At 45.3% G+C, this 26,673-nt stretch overlaps 2 protein-coding genes across 10 annotated transcripts in view; one reads left to right on the top strand and one right to left on the bottom strand.

Annotated features, from left to right (window-relative positions):
- UNK (unk zinc finger) overlaps positions 1 to 21,488 on the top strand; it is a 45,053-nt gene extending 23,565 nt beyond the window's left edge. Inside the window, exons 6-17 of one of the 6 annotated variants that reach the window (XM_080376629.1) lie at positions 579 to 696; positions 1,678 to 1,762; positions 3,655 to 3,797; positions 5,105 to 5,152; positions 6,048 to 6,212; positions 10,562 to 10,630; positions 11,316 to 11,490; positions 12,657 to 12,758; positions 14,232 to 14,420; positions 17,340 to 17,521; positions 18,068 to 18,325; positions 18,732 to 21,488. In XM_080376629.1, coding sequence (XP_080232755.1) covers positions 579 to 696; positions 1,678 to 1,762; positions 3,655 to 3,797; positions 5,105 to 5,152; positions 6,048 to 6,212; positions 10,562 to 10,630; positions 11,316 to 11,490; positions 12,657 to 12,758; positions 14,232 to 14,420; positions 17,340 to 17,521; positions 18,068 to 18,325; positions 18,732 to 18,887 — 1,690 coding nt within the window. In that variant the 3' untranslated portion in view covers positions 18,888 to 21,488. Of the gene's footprint in view, positions 1 to 578; positions 697 to 1,677; positions 1,763 to 3,654; positions 3,798 to 5,104; positions 5,153 to 6,047; positions 6,249 to 10,561; positions 10,631 to 11,315; positions 11,491 to 12,656; positions 12,759 to 14,231; positions 14,421 to 17,339; positions 17,522 to 18,067; positions 18,326 to 18,731 lie in introns of all 6 variants that reach the window. The other 5 variants (XM_080376631.1, XM_080376628.1, XM_080376630.1 and 2 more) reach the window with 5 other exon arrangements.
- Positions 21,429 to 26,673, bottom strand: part of UNC13D (unc-13 homolog D) — a 28,297-nt gene continuing 23,052 nt past the window's right edge. For all 4 annotated transcript variants that reach the window (XM_080376502.1, XM_080376503.1, XM_080376501.1 and 1 more), the window contains exon 32: positions 21,429 to 26,604. In XM_080376502.1, coding sequence (XP_080232628.1) covers positions 26,498 to 26,604 — 107 coding nt within the window. In that variant the 3' untranslated portion in view covers positions 21,429 to 26,497. The remainder of the gene's footprint in view (positions 26,605 to 26,673) is intronic.

Genomic DNA, 26,673 nt, shown 5'->3' with positions numbered 1-26,673 from the left:
AGATCATCTAGTTCCAGCCCCACTGTCGTGGGCAGGGACACCTTCCACTAGACCATCCAACCTGACCTTGAACATTTCCAGGGATGGCGCATCCACAACTTCTCTGGGCAACCTGTGTCAGTGTCTCACCACCCTCATAGTGAAGAATTTCTTCCTAATATCTAAACTAAGTCTGCCCTCTTTCAGTTGAAAGCCATCCCCCCTTGTCCTGTTGCTACACACCCTTGCAAAAAGCCCCTCTCCAGCTTTCTTGTCGGCCCCTTTAAGTACTGGAAGGCTGCTGTAAGGTCTCCCTGGAACCTTCTCTTCTCAAGGATGAGCATACCCAGTCTTTCTGCCTGTCGTCTTAGGAGAGCTGCTCCAGCCCTCTGGTCATTTTTGTGGCTGCCTCTGGACTTGCTCCAACAGGTCCATGTCCTTATGTTGGGGCCCCCAGAGCTGAACGCAGTACTCCAGGTGGGGTCTCGTGAGAGCAGAGTAGAGGGGAAGAGTCGCCTTTTGCAGTCTGCTAAAAGGCAACAAAGCTCAAAGCACATTTTTGAGTCTTGATGCATTCTCCTGCTACCTTATTTACACAGATCTTCGCCATGTCCCAGTGTGAAACATGGAGACGAGTGGGGAGATCCCAGTAAGTGTGAAAATGGAGACTCATGCCAATATTGCCACACTCGCACAGAACAACAATTCCATCCAGAGGTACGGTAACCTCCTCACTCTATTTGGTAGCTCACTAGAAAAGCAAAAGCATTCTAGTCTCATGAAGTAGATTAGCGTGCCAGCTGGGAGAGTGTGTGGGCTGCTTGTGGTGTGGTCCTGGGACACAAACTGCATGTGGAAGCAAGCTGAAATTCAGCTGCTTTACAGGTGTGCCCTCTTGTTAGGTAGACCATATGGGGGGAGGGAAGAAAAGTAGGGGAAAACTCAAATGTAAAAGCGGTCTCATTTATGGGGGGCCTTTTGAAAGCATGATGTGGGTTTGCGGGTGAACATACAGCATCTGTTTCCTTGAGGAAGAATTCTTGGTTAACGATGATCGCACTAAACCGTAGATAGCCATGAATTAATGCTAAAACCCACCAAACTCTTAGTTGTGAGCATGCCCAGAGCATTAAAACATCCTTACAGAAAGTGTAATTAAGACCTTGTCCTAGTCTGCTTCATGTTACAGTGTTGAAAAGCTTTGATGGGCCTGTATGGGCACAGTAACCATTGTCACCACCTGTCAAACTGGAGGGAAGGGGAATAATCCATTTCCTACAATCTTTGTCAATGGTTTGTTATTTTCATTGCAAACACGTGACTAACTTTCTGTGCTGGCATCTGTCGACTGTTTCCTACTTTTTATCATTTGTAATATCCATGAAGCTTCCAGGGGGACTGAGGGACTATGGCAGATGGTGACCTTTGGGTGAGCTGATGTGTGACGGGTTGATCTTTGGGTGAGCACTAGCTGTGATGGGCGTATTTTGGTCGTTTTTTAACTACTAGTGGGTTTTCCATCCTCTGAAGCAAAGCACTGAAATGGTCACTCTGAATTCTGCTAGCCTTTGTGCCTTTGATCTGTGTTCCTATCTTGTGGTTGAGTCTCTTCATAGTACTTTTGTACCTGGGCTGCTGGTCACTGTTTTTTCCTGTTCATGTCTGGGTTTTTTTTGTTTTTTTTTTTCCCATCCTTAGATCTACAAATCCACCAAATGCAATGATATGCAGCAGTCTGGCAGCTGTCCCCGAGGACCCTTCTGTGCCTTTGCACATGTAGAACGTACGTGGGCTGCTTCTCTTGTCTTTTGTGGATATTTAAACTATGGAGAGCTTCTGGCCAAAATAGATAGTTTAAAATACTGGGCAGCTAAACTAGAGCTTCTGTGAAGGATTTTCAAAAACAAAGTATTAACTTTGATAATTCCGGTAAAACTGTGCTAGTGTGGGAGGTGTTGGCAGAGCTGAAGGCAGTTAAGTAGTCTGTAGGACTCAGCTCTCACTGCGCTATCTCTTGAAGTATTTCCCTCTGTTCCCTCTCACTTGCTTAGTTCTCTGTACATCAGTTTAGGAGGAGAAAACTGCTTTTCATCTGTACGCGGATGAACTGTACCTAGCTAAGTTGCAAAGCGTTTTATTTTAAAAAGCTGAAGATAAGATTGCTAATTATAGATAATGTATTGATCTGCTTTAAAAATTAAATGCTGTTTTACTATTTATGAAGTTTTGCTTAGAGTTTAAGTCTTTAAGTCAGGTTGGAGAAGGAAAATAGGCAGCTTTTTTGTCCGCTTTTCCTCAAATCCTCTTTTCTCCATAGCTCCCTGATTTATAAGGCATTATTTCAATCCTCTCTTTCATCATCTGTAAAGTAGCGATGCCGTTTTGGTTGTGGGAGCTCAGTATTCAGGTGGGTACTAACATTCACAGATAAACAGTTAGCTCCTGTTCCTGTGGCTCCTGCTCAATTTCTGCACTCCAGTTTCGCTGTTGAATTTGCAGCAATTAGAGCAGGTTACTCAGAAGTCAATAGATTGGCTCTGATACTGACTCACTACATGGCCTTGAGCAAATCTTTGTTATTTGATTATCCTTTGTAAATGGTGGAATTAGTAATTGCTGCCTTTGTCAAGGAATGGTGAGAGTAAATTCCCTACAGGTTATGCAGTTCCTTTTATAGGCAGCCTTGTCGACAGGCAGTAATTATAGCTAGAGCTGTGGGCTATAATGGCCCAAAACACAGTAATGCAACTGCACAGTATGATCCAGCAAGCTTAAGAGAGAATGAAGCCTTGATAAAGAAACGGTGTTTAGCAAACTCCCATGTGTGTATAACATCGTATTTTTGTTTAGGATATGCCTTATTCCTAACAAGATTACTGCACTTGATGCTATACCGCTTTAAAGTGGTACAGTAGCCATTCTGTGGCACTTAGGTCATTCCAACCTGGTTATTGCTTGTGCTGTCTTACACAGTTGTATCTTTTAGTCCTTTCTTAGCAAGGTGAACACTGAGGGCCTAATTCAATTAAAATAACAGGAGTGCATTTATTAGATCTGCTCTTAGCATGAGTTTTGCTGATTATTAGCAAGAAATGTGTTGCAACCAGCACTTTAAAGATACTGCTATACAAGCATGTACATGTCAGTTATATAGTCTTTGTAAAGATGCTGAGTTGTGTTAGATGTAAATACAAGTCTACAGCATCTCTTACTTTACCTTCTAAGCCGATGACGCTTTATTTTTGTATATGCCTTTCTATGTACATTACTTCTTTTTGGTAATGGTTTGTACTGGAGCACAAATGGAAACTTACCTCCCTCAGCTACTTATAATGCACCCATCAACTTTGTGCCTAGCAATGAAGGAAGCTCTGCTTAATTCAAGACAGCTGAATGAATAACACACAGTTCATGCAGAGAAGATAATTTTGGAGCAGCATTAATGGGCTAAGGAACAACACAGTGTACAAGTGATGACAGTAATAACATAAGGAATATTAGATAAGTAGTAGCCATTTGCCAGATAAGGTTTCTCCTTGCTTCTATACTTATAGTAGGTGCTCGTGGAATATTTCTTCTTTCAAAATTATCTAGATATTCTTGTTCCTAAACATCTGGTACTCCACTGCAGTTGTACAGCTTTGAGTAACGTTACGTGTACTTTATTTCTTCCAGAGCCTGCGCTGAGTGAAGATTTACAGCAATCCTCAGCTGTGTCTAGCCCGACACAGACGGGCCCTGTGATGTATATGCCATCGGCAGCTGGTGATTCTGTTCCGGTCAGCCCTTCCAGTCCACATGCCCCAGACCTTAGCAATGTATGTAGCACTGTGGGAAGCCTTGTTCATAACTTATATATCTGGGTTTCTCTGAGTCACTGTACTTCTCCTCCCAGGAAGAGAAATCTGAAGTATCCAAAAGCCCAAAGGGATATGGCATTTTTCTTTTTAGATCTCAGGTCTACGCTTTTTATAGGGATCTGTTTGTTTGGAATATACAATTCAGTGGCTTTAGTATTGTCCTCTCACCTATAAAATTTCTAAGCCTTCCTTTCTGTGCAGAGTTTGTTGATGTACTTTCAGGAAAGTGGAATACATCCGCACATGAAGTCCAACTCCTTCCTGTCTGGAGGTACATATTGGGCTTAGCTTCCAAGTACTCTAATTAAAGGCTGTGAGCCAATAACGTCTAAAGTACATAACTACAGTTGAGTTTGTTTACATATGTAATCTCAGAGCCTTAGCCTGTGGATATTGTGTTGCATTATAGGATATCCTTGATTCCCTCCCTCTCCTACTTCTGGAGATAGCTAAACTCTGGCCTATGTTTAAGTAATGCCCCAGATTGCTGGCGGTACCTTTAGTTGTACGTACAAGAAGGGAGTTCTTTAAATGCTGAACAGATACATGCAGACAGGTAAGCCGCCCGTGGAATGCTAGACCACTTCATTTTTGCTGAGATTTCTTTTTTTGTTGTTCATTAAGTCTTTCCTGTTTGCACTACTGTTGATAAGGTGTGTAACCTTTTCAAACAGTTGGTTGAGGTTTTGAGAAGGTAAAATGACATGAGTTTAACTCATTTGAAACTGGTCAGAATGAGGTGAGCTCACTTAGGACCTCTGTTTTATCTTATTCCCCTTCCTTGAAAAGAAAAGCCGATAGTTTGATTTTATTAATGCCAAAGCCAACCTAACAGTTCATAGTTCTCCTGAATTTGATTGCAGCTAGAATTCCAAACAGATCTTGACAAGTCTGGACAAAATATTTTCTCTCACTAAATAACACTGTGGAAAGGAATAAAAACCAATACCCCTTCGTCTTATGTACCATCTAAATTTTCTGAAAACTGCAGTGAAATTGAAGATATCTTCCACTTAATAGACCATTTAGGTCTTTTCTATCTCCAGCTCTTAGTCTTTTAAACAGTCTTTCCTAATCCTTGGATATATGCCAAACGGCAACACATGTCTTTCTGTGACTTCATCACTCCACAGGGCATCTGCATGTAGCTTGCAAACAAATATGGCTTTGCTGGTGATCATTTTACATGATGAATTAATCAGAGAAAAAGGTCCCTCTAGCAGCCAGCCTCACGTGGCCTGTTCTGTTTTGTATTTGTACTGTAGGTGTGGAATAAATCAGGAACTCTGCCAACTAGCCCCACCTCCACCACAGTGAGTAGTATCTTTGCGACTGTAGGGAAGCGTGGACAGCAGAATGTCTGTGTAAAAATAAAATCAAAACATTGTAGGATGCTCGTTCTTTCTAATGCCAGCCCAGACTGTGCCACATTTGAATCTGTGGTAGCAGTAGCTGTCTAAATGATATCTAAAGCACAGCCACACTTGCCAGTGCAGGCAGATAATTTCTTGTCCCAGAGAAATGGGATATCTGCATTAATCCAGGTAGGCGCTTTCTCTAAAACCCATCTTGATCTCCCTTGCTGCTGTCTGTGGCTTCATCTACAGTGCAAAACTAGCCTTGTTGCATGTGATTGTGATCCCTGGTATTAGTCTAAAGAATGGAACTGTTGGAAATTCTTGGGTTTTTTAATGCAGCTGTTGATCTTAGGCTTTTGCCTGCATTAAAACTTTCAGATTTCCAACTGGAAAGCAAAAGATACAGTATTACACCTAAGTCAGATATGCTTAGTTGTTCTGACTGCCATAGCACCTTTCCAGGTTTCACGCTACTACTCAGAGTGCAGACAGGATCCACTGTAGCCTAAGGCAAGCAAAGAGGTTTTAGTCAGGTTTGGAAACTTGATTAGTCATGTCCGAGGCCTCCAAAAGAATAAATGTCACTAGAACTGTAGGTTGGATTTTATAAGACTGCACTCCAGTACAAAGTAATGACAATACCATAATTGTGGGACTGTATAAATCCAGTAGCTACTGGAGCTTTTTCCTGGTTTTTAATTACTGTTTCCTGGAAGCCCATATGCTTGTGTTGACTGTCACTATAAGCAATGCACAAACAGTGAAGTGAATGAGCTCTTCCATGGGATGTCTCTTTTCTTTGAGTCATTGATGCTGGCTGCACTTTCCTGACACTTGTTCCTTCTATTAGATTCTTTGTAGGAACAGCAGTCTCGGAAGCCCATCTAATATATGTGGGTCTCCTCCTGGTGCCATTGGAAAGCCGCACAGCTTGGAGACCATTGGTTTTCCTCCAGACTCAGTAACAGCAGCCGGCAGCTACAAGAAAGCACCGGGGTTTGAGCGAGAAGATCAGGTGGGGGCCGAGTATTTGAAGAGTTTCAAATGCCAGGTTAGTAGGGAATATTGGCTGGAAGAGTTGGGGGGATGAGGAAGAATAAGAAATTGCCCAGTCTAGCTTGAATGTATGTGTTTTGGTGTTTTGTTGTTTGGTTTTTTTTTTTTCCCCAGGGAACAAAACTGAGAAAGCACTGTTCTCACTAGCAGTTCTAAGATATCTGCTGTTGCTTTCAGCCTCCCTTCCAGTCTCTTCCATCTTACATCTGTTCTTGTCTGCCTAGCTGCCATCACACACTCAGTTTGTAGAAGTCGAGCTGCTGCTTGTTTTCCTAACCCCGCACAACTTCTGTCCTGTGTTGACCCTGGGTAGCTTCCCACATATCACTTCTTGCTCTTTCTTTTCCCTTATTTAGGTCCTTGCCAAGAGTTGCTGTTTCTTTTGCTGTATTGTGTCATGGAAACTCATCCTTCCTTCTCTGTTCTCACTCCGAACTCTTACCTTGATCTTCGTGACTTGGTTCGTCTTCTGTTTTCACCATATATTTCTCCGGTGTATTAAAAATGTCATGTTAGTTGTCTCTTGCTTCTCTGGCTGTATCATTCTGATCCTTGGCTCTCTCCTGTGGCTTCTGTATTAAATTTAAATTCTTCATTCTCATTTGAAGAACCCTCTGCAATCTTACCCAACCCACATCTCTAATGACATTCCCTCTTATCCCTTCTGGATATCCCAGTCTTGCCTTGCTGCTTCCTCGGTCGTCGTCTTGGTGTCGTGCCTTATTCAAACTGCTTCCTAAGCCTAGAACAGGCTCTTCCATCTCTTCTGCCACACATGAGCTTTTCCACAGTCAACTTCTTATTGTGAATTTCTTTTCTTGATGTGACAATTAATAGTTTCTTTGCGCAATTCCTTCTAAGTCAGCAGAGTCCAATGCAGAGCTTGAGTCTCAGTTTTTATTCCTCAGTGGATTTATAATTGTAATAGAACAACATCCTGCTTTAGGGGAAGGAATAGCTACTTTTATGAAAGAGATGCCTGAAAAAGTATTTCTCACATACTTTTAAAAAAATGAATAAAAGAATAAAAATGTCTGGTCTGTGTTGCCTGAAAACAGAGATGACAAGAAGTGCTGGTTTCAGCTTGGCTACATTTAAAGTCGTCTGTAATATTAAAGAAGCCAGTCTTAATAAGCTTCTACTGCTGCGTTAGTATTGCACTGCTGTGAGAAAACAGTGGAAATATCCCATCCAGACAAGATCGTGCATGAAGTAGTTGGATTTAGAAGCAGACTCCGTGGGGTTTGTTTTATTTATTTTTACAACTTTGGGGAAAATATGACCAAACTTTGCAGTAGGACCAGCCTTGAATGCTGTTTAGTCTAATTAAAATGATCTAGTGACAAATACAGATTAAGCTATATGCATGTACACTTTCTTGTAAATGCTTCCATTGTCTTGCTTAACGTGGATGTGGCTTAGGAAATTGCAAATTGATGCAACACGTCTTTGGGGGTAAAGAGCAGACCATGCTGTGATCCTGGCACTTCTTGTGGGCACAGCAGCTTGTAGCAGTTGTTTAGAAACAAAAGAAGAAACATGTGCTCGTTCTCTATTGCCTCTGCTGCAAAGGAGGAGTGAACCCAAAGCCGAAGGACTGAGAGAACCCCTGTTTCCTGCCAGCAGAGGCAGGGTGCCAGGGAGGCCCTGCTTTGGAGAAAATGGGCAGCAAGCCTAAGCCAAGGAGAAAGGGGATGGAGCATGAATAGGACTTTTAAAAGGAGGACCAGATGATGAGCATTTGTGTCTGAAGTCCAGGCTGTGCTACAAAGATACTGTATTCAGGTAGCTTCCCACTTATGTGGCTTTAATTAAGCAAAAACCTGTGTTAAATGACTGGAATAAATAGCTATTAAGATATAGATGGAAGTAATCACAGTTGCCTTATACTAGGCTTCTAAAGACAAAATTAGGTGTCTCATAAGTGTCCTGATTTAATTTGCTTTTAATCTATAATTACTGACATTTTACAATCCTCTGTCATTTCCTTTGGCTGCGGTGGGCACCAGAGATTCTCATATACTCTGTAAATTAGATCAATAATTAGGCATTTCACTTTATTCACTCATATTTGAAAACTTAAAGAGAGACTCTGGCTCAGCTCTGCAATGAGCTTGTCATTTCTCCTCTGTAGAATTAGTACAAATAGTTTCTATCTTATTAGAATGAAAAATGCACCTTCTGTGTTAATAAGTTCCACATAGTTTGTGGTAAGGCTGAGCCAGCAGTTAAAGCTAAAAATACTTTTCCTGAGTCCCAGAAGATTTAGCAAGCTGGAAAAAATGCTGGCTGCAATGGAAGAACTTGAGTGCCATGAGCAGGAGGTGTTCCGAAGTCCTGACACACAGTACAGTGGGTTTGTTCCATGCTGGTCAGAAAACGTTCAGTTTCACTTGTAATTTATGTCCCCTGTTTTCTTCCCTGACTTAACAGAGGGAGCTGGAGAATTTCAGCCTGCCCCTTGAATTTGTCTTGACGTATTCCCCTTTTTAACGTGATCCAGAGCTAAACGAGACTGGCTTAGTGGCGACGATTGGTTTGCTCTACTTTTCACTCACATGTTACGTAAATTCAAGGTAGTGGGAACCGGGACTAGCTTGGAAATGTGTGCGCTTTTTCTCCTCCTTAAAGGAAAAAAACCAACCTTCCAGTAAGACTTAACTGCAGCAGAGCCAGCTAGCTACATTGGCAGGAAGCCTCTCGGGGGGGGGGGGGGGGGGGGGGGGCATTGTTGTGTATGCGGCTTCACTGTAGCTGCTGACGTCTGTTGATAGCACATTTTGTGTTCAGATGAGTGTCAAACAGGGTAGGGATATGTTGGATAATCGAGCAGGCATGTTATCAGACGCACACAGATGCACCAATGTAACACATCTATTGCACACAAAGGAAAACAAGCCCGTGATAAGTTCAGTGGTAGTTTTTTCTGTATGTAAACTCACTGCATGTTTTTCAGGGAAGCACAAGAGAGTGGTACCCACTGCAGGAGGATCTTTGTGTCCATATCTCAACTGCCTGTGTGCCAGGTTTTGACCTCCCCATCTGCCCATAGGCATACAGCTGAGCAGAGAAAATGATTTAATTAAGTAAAACCAAGGGATGAATTCTTCTGCTGTTCTTTTCGCCTGTCTGGTTATGTCATCCCTCTCCAGCAATCATTTATCTTTTTCGTAAGACTGTTTAAGCCAAGAAGTCAAGGCGTATCACTTCAGGTCAGTGTGGCGTCTCGTGCGCTGCTGTTGCACATCATGCCTGACTCTCCCCTGCAGAGATGGTGACTGCCTGCATTTGTGATAAAAACAATCAAGCGGACTTTATGCCTGGAATAAGTCTCTGATTCAGACTAGGGGGGTTGGAGAACGAGTAAACAAGCAGCCCTGACTCTCAGCCCTTTTTTTGCTCCCTCTCTGTGCCCAGAGGGTGTGATTGATCTCCCTGTGCCTTATGCGTGTAGCAGCGTGGCAGGAGCAGAGCCAGGCCTGCAGAACAGACAGTTACACACTGACAGGCTCACGAGGCCACTTCCTTCCCAGCTCTGGTTATTGTAGCTCAGAATTAACTGATGTTGTGAGGCAAGAAGGTTGATACCTGTTAGGGGTATATAGCACTGGAAGGTCCTTAAGCTGAATTTTTAGGCTGGGTAGCGGAATTCTAAATGTATGTTGTCATTCAGGCAGTTTTGCGGTTCCAGACAGCCTTGACCTCACGTTTTATAGCTTTGCGTTCTCCATGTTAACGGATGGGGGAAGGACTTTTTTAAAAAATCAGTTTTGATGATGTTGCTTTCAAAATCTGTTAGTTAATCACTGTATTTTACTTTGCAATCCTAGCTGGGAGCTGGAGAAGTTTGAGGGAAAACATAATCCACATTCTTTGTTTTCCCAAAGCTGAAAAATGTTTACATAATTTTAAAATGACAGTATGCCTCCCACCATTTCTGGCCTTTTTTAGATACTAGTAGAGCTGATGGGTTATTTATAGCAAGGCAAATTAATTCACTTTTGGTCTTGGTTCTTAAGATGGGCTTTGTGCTAGCAGAGGACTTAGAGCAGCATTGAAGTCAAATGTAATTGTGATAAGTCTTTGCATAACTCTAGGGGTGATGTCTTGGTGTACAGAAAGCAAATCACTTGGAGTGTTTTCAGTTTGCTATGCTTTCCCGCTCTCCAAATTCTCTAGTGCCCTGAGCAGGCTGTAAGAGAGCAGAGGACTCTGTTTCCTATGGCCTCTCCAAAGCCAACAGTCAGCCATTTTTAATTTTGCTGCTAATCCCTCTGCTTATCTTTTTGTTTTGTTTCTTTACTGCAGCAAGCAAAAATGAAGTCTCACTCGCTGGAACACAGGAGCCAGGAGCAACCTTTGTTACAGCCCAAACAGGTACGGTACTGCTAGCAGGGCTCTGAACCTAGCTCAGTGCTCACACCACCGCAGACAAGGACACGAGAAATCTGTGAGTCCAGACAACTCTGCAGGGAGTAAATGACAGTCCAGACACCATTAGGGACGCTCAGCTTGAGGGATTACTTTATGAAGATGGGATGATTTGCTGGAGGTGTTATTTGTGAGCAGCTAGACCTGTGTGAATTCAGGATAGATTCATAGGCCTGGACTGTGCTGGAGAGAGTCTCCAAATTACAGAAAATTGAGCTGAAATGGATCTCTGGAGTCATCTAAGTTCAAGGATTCAGCAAAGAGAATTTAATACCGGGTTCTAAGTTGTGTGCTGAACTAAGTCTGAGTGAGTGATTGTGTGACTCATGCCTGTGATTGCATGCAACCTGTGGGTCACAGGAGTTAATTCTGGGGAAGCCTGAGAAATGTCTGTAATACTGGCTGGGGGGACAACAGACGGAATGGAGAACAGTCAGCAGAAATTAAAGAAAAGCTGTTAATCTCTCCCCCACCCCCAGCCCAGTAGTAGCACCAGCCATCTGTCAGGTTGGAAGCAGGCAGGAACAGGTTTGCTGCTGATCTTTGGCTCATTCCTGCATGTTTCTGAAGGGATTCTTCTATAAAGATGTTTTATTTCCTACCTCTTTCCCTTTTAAAACTCTTGTTTCAGGACATACTGGGTATTCTCCCAGTGGGGAGCCCACTGACATCCAGCATCTCCTCTAGTATCACCTCCAGTCTGGCTGCAACGCCACCAAGCCCTGCCGGCACCAGCAGCATACCAGGCATGAATGCCAATGCCCTTCCTTTCTACCCAACCAGTGACACCGTTGAGTCTGTCATAGGTAACTTTGCCTTTTTTACTCATGCATACTCACAGGGCTTCCTCAGACGTGGATCACCAGGTATGAGAACTGGAGTAGCATGGGTGTTCCAGTGAGCATCACTTTTTCGTCTCTGTCAGTGTTGGCAGATTCCTGAGGCTGTAAGCTTTTTCTGTGACTGTGACACATCTGATGTTTTCTGCAGGTCATTATGGATGAAATTCACCCACAGGACCAACAGAAGGCCTCTGAGCTACTTACTCAGAATGTCAGATGGTGTAAAGGGCCTTAGTGTTAGGTTTGTCAGAGTGACAAAGAGGTCTTGGAGTAGGCAGGAAATCACAGGGGCATTTTCCACAGTTACAACCCCTTACATTCTAAATGACAATTTTATAACAACGGCTACCACCAGGTAGATTGTAGGGGCTTACCCTTCACAGAGTGTAGGACAGCACCTGTAAGAAAAAGGAAAACAGGAGAGTCCAGATAGCGGAGTCGCTTCTCTTAGGTACAGGTTTTTTTGTCACCCGTTTTCCTTTTTTCCTTTTTTTTTTCTTTTTTTTTTTTTTCATTAAATCTAACGTTTCTGAGGTGATCTCACTAATTTGTTAAAAATAATAATAGAAATGAGTAGGCATGTGTGGGATGGAATTATATCGATCATGATTAGTGATGAGGCATGTTCAAATAGATACAACGTTTGCAGGCATTCATAAGCTTTCTTTATTTTACCCTATCTTTGAACCTCAGAGATGTTTTTCAAGTGTTCCCTTCTACTGGTATTTCTTTTCTGAGTGGCTCTTCAGCAAAGTAGGGACAAAGCACAAGCCAGACCCAGACATGTCATAAGCCAGTGTTCCTGCCTATTATGGACAGGCTTGAAAGAGCAGTTTGGGGAAGACTTATGGGAACTGCTGTTATTTCATCAGATTTTTGTTTTCATATAGCATTTGGGAATACTTTGAGACAAAAGGAAATCAGATCAGGCCAAAGAACCTGAACTGAAAAGCTGCCCGTGACACTTCTGCCAAACCATTTGAGAACAGCGTTGCACAGGGCAGAGAGTAGGGCCGTGCAGACTGACAAATAGAGAGCAAAGGCTCCTCTGCATGTAGGCTCTTTGGGCCATCCTATCTCTTGAAGTTGTTGGTCCTTTATAACATAATTGGTACCTCTGTGTCTGGCAGAGTCTGCCTTGGATGACCTGGACCTGAATGAATTCGGAGTGGCTGCCCTGGAGAAGACATTTGACAGCAGCACAGTGCCCCACACGAGTGGCATCATGATAGGTACATGAAAGCAACAGAGCTTTCTTTATCTTCTGCCAAGCAGTGTTGCCCAGTCACCTCAGTGGAGCCAGCCCAACAAAGCTCTAAAACCAGTCCCAAAATAACATTGGTTAAACCAGCAATTATAACCAACTCTGGCAACAGCTGAGCATCTTTGAAGTGAAAGCTTGCCCTTATTGACTAGCAGAGCTGAGTTCTTGCCATTGGGCCCAGGTGTCTTGGGGACGTTTCTTGAGACTGAATGGGACTTGCTTGATTTTTATTTTTTTTTTTTTTAAAGTGTGTAAGTAAACTCTAGAAGGCATCGAATACCTTTAAAAACCAAAGTATAATGATTTGCATCTTAAGCAGAAAACTCTCCCTAGCAGTAATGGGAAACTCACTGACCTGGTAATGCTATCCATCTGTCACAGAGTGTCGTCATGGTCTGCTGATTTGATTCCTGTAATGTCTGTCTCATTTGAATACGTGGAGGTAGGCTAAGGCCTCTTCTACCTGTCTCTAATGAGTGTCTAGGGAAAAATGAAATGTCTCCTAACTTTTTGGAAGTGGTTGTAGTTTCTGGCTACCCTTGCTGTGTAAGACAGGTTTTTGAATGGGAGCTAACTTTGGTTGTCTGAGGGTTTCCAAGGGAACTATGCTGCCAGGAGCTGTACTGAGGTAGGAAGGGGCCTGTGGAAGGGACCCTAAAGAATATCACTTCCACTTCCCTGCCAAAGATAAGAGCCTGCTCGGAGAGTTTACTGTACGTGTCTGCTGATACGTGCAGTGGCTGCATCTCTGCAGTGGCTTAGAGATGATCCACACTGCTTTTCCCTCTGTTCGTGTCGGGTCTGGGTGTTACCTGGTGGTCTTCTAAGAAGGGAGATCAGGAGGGAGTGGGGAGCAGGGCTGAGATCTCTCTCGATATATATCTGTGGCAGGCAGAATGACCTCTTGCATAAGGGAAGTGTCTTTGGAAGTTGGGCTTTTGTTTATTTGGGATTTTTTTTATTGCTGATAGGTCCAGACACTCAAACATGTCTAAAATTACTGAAGCTGGTTAGTGATTTGTAGTGGTTAAGATCACAACCTGACCCAGCATGGCAGTCTTCTCACTGCAGGTTGGTTGGTAGTGTTACAGGCAGAGGTGCGCATTGTAGAAGGGAATTTTTCATTATTGCACCAGATACCAAATTCATCTTCTCTAGACTGATAGGGACTGAACTCTGCTCAGAAAACCTTTTGTTGCTTTGACCAATGGAAAAGTAGTCCATTGAACTCTGGAGGAGGGTCTTAATCTACGTGGTTCTGGGATGGCAGCTTCAGTGCTCCTCTTAAAGGCTGAGAGGGGGATGAAACATGAGAAGCAGAGGGAATCCCGAGGGGCTTAGGGAGGAGAAGGGAACCTAATGCCTTCTGCCCTGAACTCCTGTGCTGTGCCCATACTTCATGGTCATACATAGCCATCCTCTCTGTGTGTTCTTTGTCCAGGTGGGAGTTTGCTGCAAAGTTCTGCTCCTGTAAATATCCCCGGGTCCCTTGGAAGCTCTGCCTCCTTTCACTCTGCCTCTCCTTCTCCACCGGTCAGCCTCTCATCGCATTTCCTTCATCAGCCCCAGGGACACTTAAGCCAATCAGAAAACACTTTCCTGGGGACATCAGCTTCTCATGGATCATTAGGTAAATGCACAGTGTGTGTGTCCCATGTACATGCCTGTCTGTGCCATGTAAGTATTTTAAGTTAGCTTTAATTTTAATGTATTATTTCACTGCTGCCATTTGTGTCTCTTCTTCCCATGAGAACAGCAACAGTACTAGAAGCTGCTTTACCAAAATCAGCTAATACCTTGTGAACAAGGGAGCAACTCCCTCTACTTCGCGTTTTTCTAGGCTGAGAAAAAGGGACAGATAGGTTAAGTGACTTGCTCTGATGATGCCTTTCAGGGAAAAGAGCTCTGCCTTTTCCTGCCGACAATACTGTGCGGAGACTTCACTTTACGTAAAACTCGGGAGTTGGGTCCTCAGCTTTGCTTAGTTACGGTGAGGACTGCAGTTTGTCCTCGGGACTGCTTGTAGGTCGGATTGGCTTCTGGGAGCTCTGGAGCAGGCATAGGTCGTTGTACTTTTTTGTCTCCTCTTTGGCACTGTGCACGCAGTTTTGCAGTATGGACTTTGCAAAAAGTTACGATGTTCTAGCTTTGCCCCCTTTGCTCCTTTCCCCCCCACCCCACCCCACCCCTGAGGGTCTGATTCCTGCGTGAAGGGCTGTGAAGGGAAGGCAATTTGTTTTGGAGCTTCAGCTGTATCAGGCAGAACTGGGAACTGAGGAGCCAAATCTCTTTTATTATCGCAGGGTTGCCTTGAGAAATAAAACTGTTTGAGCTCAAGGCTGCAGTGGCACTGGCTCTGCTCATTTCTGTTAGAGGACTAATGTTTACTGTTACTCTATTGATACTAGATGTAAATGCTGCTTCAAATTTGAGATACGCCTTAATCTTTAATATTCAGTTTAACCTAATAAAATGATGACGTGCTTTTGTAATCTATTTCTGCATGCACTTATCTGTGTGACTGCATCCCTTGTTTGCATAGGCCAAACCCATGCTTTCATGCCTTGCAATTGTTATTTGTTTGGCTTTAACAGCTTTTACAATTACTGTAATAAGAAAAGAGACATCAGAAGGCATCTCTGCTATTAGTTAGTGTTGAGGCTGGCTGTTTATGCCACGTTCAGTAAGAAAAGGAAAACTTGCTGATACAGCCTGCTTTTAATTTCAGAAGAAACAAGTTAAGCAGTTACATTTGTCTTGACTATATAGTTATACAAATAAAAAGCCAAAGAAATGCAGGAAATTCACAAATGCATTTAAATATTTTGAAGAAAAAAGTTAGATATTTTCCTGTAACATGATTAAACCATTTTTGCTGAGGTTTTGCTAAGATATTTATATAGTAAGCTAGCAGCTGGGACTCTGGAATTTATCTATTCAGTGTGACTTGCTGAATGCATGCACATAAGTTAGTGTGTGTAGTTATTACTTGTATTGCAATTGAGTTAAAAATATCTAGTCCTGGGCTAGTTCCCACTGTGCTAGATGCAAAATATGCAGAGAAAGCATTCCGGAGCAAAGGGGCTGCTACTTCAAATGTGAAGTGAGAACAGCAGGTAGAAAGAGGGACTAAAATAAGCTTGGTCAGCATTATGGCAGAATTTGTGGTTTGCCAGCATCCTGCTTAGTGCTAGATCCCCATTCAAGAAAACGGGAGTTTTAAAAACAAAATGTGAGTTGGGATTCCATTATAACTTCTTGCTGATGGCTGAGCAACTTCAGAGCAGCTGAAACGGATCTATGGTAAGTGGCTTGAGCCAGCAAAGATCCCTTGCTGCTCTCCTGAATGATCTGTTAATGCGCCTAAGCCCTTAGTGAAGACAATTTACTATTTTTCAGCTGTATTTTTTTGTAACTGTTTCTGTCTTGGCTGGTACTACGTGGGAAGGAAGTGGTGCTGGGTTAAACCTCAGTGAGAGGCCGTTGGCTCCAGGGCTTGCTTGCAGACACAGTCAGTTTGGCTGCTGTAAGATCAGAATTATCAGATGCAACTAGGTTTAGGAATGTCCACAGCCAGTGGTGGGCACTGCTAAATGAAAACAACTCCTGCATCAGACTGGTGCGTGTCTGCGTGCATAAGAGTCCACATCACTCAGTGGCCCTGTCTCAATATTAGCTTTTCCTACTAGTTCTCCCCTGAGTGCAAAGTGTAGATGTTTATTTTAAGTAAAAAATATTTTTGTTATTAAATGAGTATGAACCTTGGAGCCTGTGAAAAGTAGCCAGTTTTGTTTACAACTGGTTTTCTACTGCTTTGTCTCCTAAGCCTTGAATTTCTTCCTGAAAAGAGAAATTATTTGAACAAGCTAAAACAGGAAAGTGGTTAGTTAGTCTTCTCTGGTGCCAATCACTAGCTCTGTGCTAGAACTCTGCTGGGGATGAAGCTGATGTGTATATACTACTGCCTGCACTTGTTCGTAAACAGGGGTTTCCAGTTAGTTCTGTTTCTTGCATAGGCAAACAGTAACATTGTCGACACATTTTAGTCTCGCTGTTTGGGAAGTGAGACTCCTCTAATACTAGGCTGAGGAGACAAAAGCAGTTTTCTTAGGGTGTAGCATGAGAGGAAACACCACCTGGGTTGGCTGTGTGGACCAGTCTGTTCACCGACACTGATGGCAGTGCTACACGGAAAAGTGGGAAGGCAGAAATCACTTCCGAGGTTCTCCTGTGAGAAGGGGGATTCAAGCTGGTAGTCAGCTCTGCTGTAAAATCAATGCTTCTAAAAACAGCCTGGTTTGAAAGTTGCCTCCACTCAGTTTCTTGGGTCCTCCCTGTATCATTAAAGATGAAGCCTAATGGTGTGAAACTTCCCCTAGAAAGTCCCTCTATGATGGACTCCTGGGTCCTGGGGGTGAAATTAATTCTTAAGATGATCTTCTCTTTCCTATGTACGCATTTTTGAATCCTGGATTTCACAGGGGTAGGGAGGAAATGGGGAAATTGCCAGCACTTGTGACATAACCCTCTCTATTTCCCTGTGAAACAGGTTTAAATGGGATGAACAGCAGCATATGGGAACACTTTGCTTCGGGGAGTTTTTCGCCCAGTACCTCACCTGCATTTCTGTCAGGTCCAGGTGCTGCGGAGCTGGCACGGCTACGACAGGAACTGGATGAAGCCAACGGCACAATAAAGCAGTGGGAAGAGTCTTGGAAACAAGCCAAACAGGTACTTGGGCAACTCCTGGGAAGAGGGATTAGGGAGTGTAAAGGAGGAGGAGGGTGTCAGCCTTTCAAAGGAGCTTTCCAGACTTTGAGGTGATGGGAAGAGCTGTCGGTTTTACAAACAGACTCTCTTAAGCATTCTTTTTCTTTCCTCTCTTGGAAAGAGGGACTGAATCGCTGTGCCTGATGTGCTCAGATGCTGGAAGTGCAAGGCCAGGTGTCATAACAGATGCACTGAAGTGCTTAACAGTCTCTTAGACCTGCCAGTTGATTTAGATCCATGACGATTTGCTGGTATGCAAAGTTCATCCCCGTAACGGTGGGAGCCAAATACGTAGAACTACAGCCCAACCAGCTGGGGTATCTGGAATGAGCAGCACTTTGAAGCAAAGCTCCAAGGATGTTTCAGAATTTGGGAAGAGGGCGGGTTGGACAGAACGTGCTCCTGGTGAGGAGTGCGTGCAAATGGATATTTTTGCCTGGAATTCTCTCTTGAAGGCTGACAAAGTTTTCAGACTGCTTCTTTTACCCTCTTTCTTGGAACTTGTAGGCTTGTGATGCTTGGAAAAAGGAGGCAGAGGAAGCAAATGATCGCGCCAACACAGCTAACATGGAATGTGAACTGGCCCGGGAGCAGAGGGAAGCCTTGGAACTGCAAGTGAAGAAACTGCAGGAGGAGCTGGAGAGGATCCACACAGGCCAGGACCCTCAGTTTCTGCGCTCCTTCTCTGATCTGGAAACACTCTCGCTCTCTTCGCTTTACACCCTTCAGAAACAGCTGCGGGCAAACCTGGAGAAAGTCGATAAGGTGAGTGCCAGGGATTTGCAGGGCAAGGCTTTGCTCTCTCTGCTTCTACAGGTCGCACCTTTTTTCCCCTTTCTTAACACGGCCAGGAATCAGAAGCCTATCGGAGCAATTCCATGTGGATGTAGCCAAAGTGAGTTTTAGCCAGCTTACAGGAAAATACCTACGTCTTCTTTGTGCCTAAAGTTCAGAGTTTCAGTCAATCAAAGCTGCTTTCTCGATCCTAAAGGTCCTAAAAGACATCACGCTGTGCTGCTTTGCTTTTGCTTCAGAAGATGAATGGGCAGACGGCTGCAAGTCCTTCCCCTGCTGCCTCCTTGCTGTTCCCCGAACTGCCTAGTGCAGGATGGCAGCTCCTTTGCTTTGTGACTTTGACGCTCATGTTCTGCCCTGTCCCCCTCTTTTGCAGGCGGTATTTCAGATGCAGTCAGTGAAATGCCTTAAGTGTCAGGAGGAGAACCGGGTGGTGTTACCATGCCAACACGCAGTGCTGTGTGAAACGTGCGCCGAGGAGGGCGAGTGCCCCATCTGCCATCCCAACAGGCCCCACTCTCTCCAGTCGTGACCTTCCAAGGACACTTGTTCTAATCATATCGTATAGAACTTTTTAACTTTATACATACATACATACATATATATGTATGTGTATATATATATGTATATATGTGTGTGTGTATCTGCATGTTTGTGTATGTATATATATATGCACACACATGCACATACACACATAAAACAAAAATTAGTTGCAGAGCACTTTTTAATATTTTACATCCCGTATCTAAACTGCCCCTCACCTGTGCCCCACTAATTCTAACTCTTGAGGAACTTTGAGAGCTGTTTTTAATACAGATCAAAGGGCCATTTGCAAAGAGTCTGTGTTTCTCCTCTTTTCTATTTAGGTGATAACAAATTTTTGACTATTTCCAGAAGGATTTAGAGTGGGCAAGAGGGGCTTCCATGTGCTTTCCAGAGGAAGAGTTGAGATCACAGGGAGGATCGAGGTAGATTGAAATGACTTGTTCATGTCTTCGGTCTCCCTGCTCTTTCACTGACCCAGCTTGGTTAAAGCCGTCCTCCCTGATGGAAGCTCTGCTGGGTGCCTGCCTGGTGGGCCTCACGTTGCCGATCTCTGAATGTGCAGGAACTTTGTCTGTCATTTAATCAGCAAAGTTCGCTTTTTAAATTTTTTTTACACTCTTTGTATATTTCTATGAAAAGAAGAAAAGAGGGAAAAAAAAAAAAAAAAAAGGTATTGGACCTAGAGCAAGCCAAGCCCCAAAATTCAGTGACTAGTGTTCACTGCTGATACAGCTAACGTGTTCCAGGTCTGAGCAGCCTTAGAAGCATTGCCCTTGTGTCGGCTAAAGCCCTTTATGAAAGAAATATAGCTGCAGAGGTTATTTTTCTCCAGGCGCCCCTTTGTCTGGTGGCTGTCTAGAGGCTTTTTACTGTTGCAGACCAGATTAATTTTGCTTTAGCCACAAGGACCTGATTCATAGTCATTGCTGAAATGCATGAAGCAGTTCCAGGTAGTCTGAGGACACTTTTGTTGAACAGAGTCGATGTTGCCTGTGTCAGCAACTCAAGGATGGTTTGTGGACTACTGGGTCCAGAAGCTGTCATGCTAGAGATCATGTATGCCTGTGGTGACAGAGAAAGACCAGCATGACAAAGAAATGCCACCAGCTTAGACCTGTCCAGTAGCTGAGCTTTCCTGTGACTTCCTTTACCAGTGTGTTAATTAGATTTTTACATCAGGTGGATTGCAGTAACCTGCTGGGATCTCAACCAAAACGCCACTCAGTTGTCTAAACATTTTTATTTCGCATGGGAATGGTGCCTGTGCTACCCCTCCCTGACCTGGAAAAGCACTGGAACCTCCAGCAGCCCACTGTTGTAGGAAAACTGAATTTTTACCGGAGCCGCTCAGAAAGCTTCATATTTAATGCAAAGACGTAATTAGGTTTGCTTCCATAATTCCACCTTTCCTTTACATGGAAGGGGTTAATATGCATTCCCAGATGATCTCTTAAGTGCAGCTCTGTGTAGTTCTTTTTTATGTTTTTCCCATTAACTTGTTTTTGGGTTTTTTGGTAAAAAATGCTTTTTTTTTTTTTTTTTTTTTTCCATGTGTATTTTATTGTAACTAGCATCAGTTTTTTTAATATTTTTTTTAATGGAGAGACACTGTTGAGTGACTATTGTGGCTATGTTGTTTGGTTATAGCCTTTGAATGTCTGTGCCATGGGGCAGCGCATCTGCCTTGGTCTGATCTTAAGGAAAGACCTTTTATTAAAATACATGAACATTTCTTTTTTAGGAAAATAATAAAAAAAAAAAAAGAAAAAAAGTGAGGGGAGGAGGAAAAAGCCCAGTTAAGATAAAAATTTACTAAAAAGTTTTTGTAACTAACTTAAATCATAGGAAATAAACTCTTGAATCAGGTCTTTAATATTTATAAGAACCAGAGTTGATCAGCCTGTTTTGGCTATTGGTTTGTAACACTTACTTTTTATTAGCGTGGTGGGTTTATCTGCTCTCCTGCCTCCCTGTGGGACTGTTCAGGGTGACGCTGCCTTTGGCCAACCCTCTGATTTCAGAACGGTCTGGCACCTGGCTGCATGACTGCCTCTTGATTCCCACCGGGGCTCTTCACCTTGTCCCTTCTCTTTGAGTGAAACTCATCCACTGGTAGCAGCTCTGGCTGTCTCAGTGGGATTTCCAGTCACGGTGTGATGCAGGGCTATTGGATCTAGGGGGAAGAGATATTTACCCCCAGTTCCTCTGGGGGCACATTGCTTAGGCAGGGGGGTACAAGGAAAATTCCAAGCCAGAGAAAGCATGTTTTTCCCTTCTGCATAAAACAGTTTCTCTGGTTTAAAACTTATACTGAAGGACCAAAGAATTCAAAACTTCGCTCATTTGTGGCCCTTAAATTCTAACTTTCTATTGCCACACTGCACTCATGGCAGAACAGCCTGAAGGAATTAGCACTAGCCCCTTCCCTTGCCCCCACCCCGGTGTATCTCAGCACTCTCTTTGCACAAGCACATAGACTGTTTCTCACTTTCCTCTGGTTCTTTAAGAAACACTTCCTAAATTTAGGTTTCTATGAATTTGCTGCTTTATTAAAAAAAAAAAAAAAAAAGGAGGAAAAAAAAAAGAATAGTCTGAAATGTGAACTATTTTCTTAAGCATCAGATGGAAAAGAGAACTTAATCTTTGCGTATTTTGTGAATGTTTGGGGGGGCCACTTATATGACAATTTCATAACTGAGTGAAGTGAGAGCAGGGGGAAAGGGCAGCATTTCTGACCCACTCCAGCAGCTGTCACTGCCTGCCCCAGGCAGGAAGGTGAACTGTAATCACAGCACTGCATTTAAGGCTTAAGGGTCTGTGGTCAGCTTCTGTATGGTGTAAAAAGAGTCTTTTTGAAATAAACCTGGTGCTAATAAGTACAGCCCCTGTAATGTACTGTCAAGCTTCCTTCTGAAGCAGGAACTCCCTTTTACAGGACACGCAGTAACACATCTGATCTAAGGGGGCTTTTTGGGCCAAGTCAAGCCCCAAAACAGTTTTGGTCCACAAGGCTTCTTGATGAGCAGCCCAGCTGGCTGCTGCTGAGCAGCCGTGACACGTCTGGGTCCTGCCTCTTCACACAGACTCCTTATTGGATAATGACACTTCCCTCCCCAAATTTTTGGGAGTTTCAGGAGTATTGACCTCAGTGACTAATTGTGCCGGTCAGACACTTCTGAGTTAAGAGCTGGGGGAAGGGAGTCTTAATTGTGTTGTGAAACCGCAGTATCTTAAACGTCAAGAAACTTTTTACATTTTATGGAAAAACAACATAGAAGCAAATGGCTTAAGACAACACTATCCTGGGTAGGTAGATCTCAAAAAGCAAGGCTAGAGCTGTAGACGATAGCCAGGAGCTGAAGAATTTTGGCATTGCTTTGGGCTAACAGGACCACTTTTAGATCATCTCCGGCCTTAGATGATGTAGCTGCATGCCAGCTGTGGCAAAGACACGGTGGCACAGGAGGGACCGGGGGAAAGTCTCGGAGCTGGAGCACAACATTTTTCCTTAAGCAGCTACACCCCCCGCAAGGGGGTCACTGCAGCTGATCCCTGCCGAAGGGTTTTATACTTCCCGTACATCTCTGAAGCTGAACCTGAGCCACTTGCAGGGCTTGTGCAGCTGAGACAATGAAGAGAAGTCCTTAACCTGTGAGGAAGCCTGTAAAGCTGAACGGACTCAGTAATCCATTGCTGTTCCACCAGCCTCCGAACCTCCTCTCTTTCTCCTTTTCCCCCATCTGAGAAGGAAGATTATTACCAGTGTTTTCCTCCAGAATTATAGTAATCCTTGGAGTGATGGCCAACAGCAAAACAGATGTTACTGATGTAAAACCTAGTATTTTAAAGGTGAAGTATTCCTGCAAACTAGTGACTGCATCGGAGAGAGTTCTGGGGCTTCCCCACTCCGTAGCTTCCAATGTTAAAACAAATACAGTATACGTTTAAAAAAATAATAATAATACACACTGCAGTATTTCTGGTGGCAATTCCTGGCCAGTCCCTTCCCTCGTTTCCCCAGGAGGAAGGGCACTGGGCAGAAGCGCCCCTAGTCCGTGTAGAAGTTGGCAGAATGGTGATTGGTGGTGTGTAAAACGTGTTGTTGATTCCATGTATAGAACTGTGATTTCAGCTGTCGTTCTCTCGTACTCTGTAAATATGTGTTTTGGCTGTCAGAAACCTGGTTTAGACTCTTTTCTTGGCAGAGTGAATTTGCATGTGGGGCTGGAAAGAACTCAATCTGTGTCACAGTTTCCAAGGGCAGGATGGATTTTTTTTTAGAGGACAATAAATTTTTATTTTTTTGCTAAGAAAAAAAAAATATAATAAAGCAGTGTGTGCGTGTGTGTGCGCGCATGCGTGCCCAGGGTGTATGTGCAGCCCTGTGCCCTGCTCTGGGGCCTGGGGAGGTGTGAAGTCTGTGCGGTGGAGCCCTCAAAACAACAGCTCTGTGGCCAGGTTTGCCTTCTCCCTTTCACACAACCATAAATAATTTCTTTCTGAGCTCCCTTCTGGATCAAGCCACTTTTTCAGGGGGCGGCCCTTCATCTCTACAGTCGAGGTGCAGCGGAAGAGGGGGAGAGGCAAGGCTGTGTGGGTAGTGGGGGCAGAGATGCAAAAAATCTATGGTTTTGCCAGAGATGGCAAAACCCACAGAGCAAAGCATGTTTTTTTATCCCCCGGATTCTTAGTCTGGGCAAGGATTTATCTCCTGCAAGAGCCGGGCTGGGCAGAGGAGAGCTCTGTGCCTGTGCAGCTGCAGGGGATGGGAACGTTTAAATTGTTACATACACAGTTCTGTGTGTTCACACCCAAAAAAACACGCCTTACAGATGGATCCGAGAATTGCCTCTAGTTTTGGTCTAATTAGTGCTTCAAAGGTGCATCAACCACTTACCGTCAGTCCAATCACAACAAAAATCTGAATCGCCCGATTTATATTACAGATTATTAGTAATGCAATAAAATCGGTAGACGTGTCTGCCCCCTTCCCTCTTGTGTCGCAGCCATGTGCCTGTGTTGGGGTTCTTCACCAGGATGATGATGATGATGGGGATTTCTTTCTCCTCAATCTTGCATTTGCTAGGAGCTGGTTTTGTGTGCTTCAAGCCGTATTTTTTAATGCTTAGGCTATTCTCCTCCTGGGCCATGGGGTTAGCTGCGCTCTGATGGTTTAAGGTTTATTAGTCCTCTGTAAAGGGTGTGATTTCTTTTGGGGTGGGGAAAAGCCCACGTAGTCACCCAGAGCCAAGCAAAAATTAAGCTCAACCACCTCAGATAATAAAGTGCAAACAATCTCAGACCAGAGGTTGGCCCGTGCCACCTGCTCCCTGGGACAGGCTGGCTCCTGTAGTGAGGACAGTTGGGGGGGGGGGGGGGGGGTGTCAGCCCAGAGCAAGGCAGAGCACAACAATTTTTAAACGCAGCTAAAAATAAGCTAAAAAAACACATTCCGACCTGCAGCCCCATAGAGCTGAGCTCCGCAGTAAAGTGTGAGGCAGGTTGCTAGCAGGTGCCGACACCGAATTAGCTGCAGAGCGCGGACGTGGGGGTTTCTCTCTCCAAAATGATGCTTTGGGACAGCATCTCCGCCGCCAGCCGGGACCCTTCTCCAGACCCTCACTTCTCTGCAGAGGCGAGGGACTGGAAGCAGTGATTTAAGCCAGCAAATGGCTTCCCCGTGAGCAAGCAGCGCCTTAATCCCTCCCGCTGTGGGTTCGATTGAGCCCAGCCGTGTCACACAGATACCAAAGGAGCTTTTGCCCACCACCCCCCCCCCCCCCCCAAGCCCTGCATCGAGGGCTTGACCTGAAATGACCCAGCGGTTGCTCTGTCCACCGAGAAAGCAGCTGGTGCTTGGCACCCCAGGGGGTGATGCTTTTTAATTCCCCAGGACGCGGCAGCTCCCAGGGACCCACTGGACCCTGCAGGGTGGGGGCAGAGAAAGCTCCACATTTATAATTCATAATAATTACAGCTAAAACAAGCTCTGAAAAAAACCAGCAGATAATTAGCAACCACCTGCCCCCCTGGGCATTTGCTGTTACACTTGGGTCGCCCCACATGCGATGGACTCTGCGAGCTGCCCACCCCTGCCAGAGGGACCCAGGTCCCTGGCACGGGCTGGGGGGCACCGCCGGGGGCCTGGGGGCTCTTGGCAGCCCAAAGCACCGTGGTTGAGCTGGCGGGGCTGTGATGCTCGCTCTTTATTGCTCCTTGGGCTCCAGCAAACCCCCGGCAGCCCCGGCCGGCACCCTGAGCGGTGGTAAAACACAGAAACACACCCAAGAGCTATGCACGTTTTAAAAAAGGAAATAAAAAAACAATGCAAAAAGACGAACTACAAAGCCTGACTGGCTGCATGGGGAGGTGCCAGGAGCTGGCAGTGCCAGGCTGGGCAGGGATGGCTTCTGCTCCCGTCCCCTCTCCCCAGCCCGGAGGACACGTGTATCTACCTGGGCCCCTTTTTCATCACCGAACCACCACGCGCTGCCTGAGCCAGCCCTGGGCCTTACGTGTGTCTCGTCAGGCTCTTCCACACGCCCACCCCCAGCTCCATCAGCCGGTCGCCGGGCACCGGCCGTGCTGCGTGCTGAGCCCTGCCTCCAGCACCGCTGGGCAGCGGCAGCTTCAGTTGGTACCTGCGGGCAGGTGATGCCTCGCACTGCCCATAACTCCAACCAGCGCATCCTGATTCCCTGCAGAGGGAAACAGCCCGGCCGATTCCGCACGGCCAAGCCCTCGCCAAAACCTGGGCTCCTGCAGGGACCAGCCAAGGCTGGGAGGGGAGGGACAAACCAGTGCCGGTGCCAGTGACACCCAGTGCTGGTGGTCCCTGAGCAAGGCACCTGGCTGCCTCCCAGTGCCAGCACAGCTCCTTGCCAGCAGTGCAGGGCTCAGCACCATCGCACTGCTCTATCCTGTTTCCAAAGGGAAACTTGGACCGAATCGCTCATTTGCCATCTCATCCCACTGACCCTTCCCGGCTGCACCCCCGTACCCCGAACGCCTTGTCCCACCCTGCCACGCTGCTGCTGTGGCTGCTCCCGGCAGGGCCATCGGCCCCCGAGCGCTCCCTGCGCAGACTCAGCCCACGCATCAGCTTTGTTCCTTTTAATTTAAAATAAGAGGTTTATCCACGAGAGAAAGAGGAAAAAAAAGGAGGGGGGGGGGGTGGAAGGCAGGTTTGGCCACGGGCTGTGCCCACCCCAACTGAATGCCGACGTGTTTGCATCGCCCTGACGCAGTGTTGCGGACAGGAGGCTTGGGGACATGGCCAGGAGACGCAGCACCGGCAGTGACAAGCTAATGGGGGACAGGCAGGGACAGCCACACACTTTCACATCCCCATGTAGTGTTGCTAATCCAGACATGCAAAGAAAACCCTGAAACACAGTGTGCCCACCCTCCACATCATCACGGGGACGTTGCTACCTGAAGGTGGGGGTGAGATGGGCGCTGGGAGGTGGTGGGGGACACAGGGACCGCCTCTGTCCCCCCATCTCCTGTGGATGGCTCCATCTCCAGCACTGGCAAAACTCCTGGGGTCCCACTGGCCGGATCCCCTCGTTTCAGGACCCCCTTCCTCCGCCTCCCTCACTCCATCTCCTTGGACTGCTTTGCTCGTTGCTTGCGGAGCTTAACGAAGGCTTGAGCCTCTTTGTCCCCCTTCCTGGACTCCAGCAGCTGGAGGATCTCATCTCCTGCCAGAGAGGAGGGGAGAGGTGGTGGGAGATGCTCACCGCAGCCCCCTCCCCACACCGCAGGGCCGG

Source organism: Falco punctatus (assembly GCF_963210335.1).
Source record: "Falco punctatus genome assembly, chromosome: 1".
Taxonomy (NCBI): domain Eukaryota; kingdom Metazoa; phylum Chordata; class Aves; order Falconiformes; family Falconidae; genus Falco; species Falco punctatus.
This window is presented reverse-complemented; position numbering and strand designations above follow the sequence as displayed.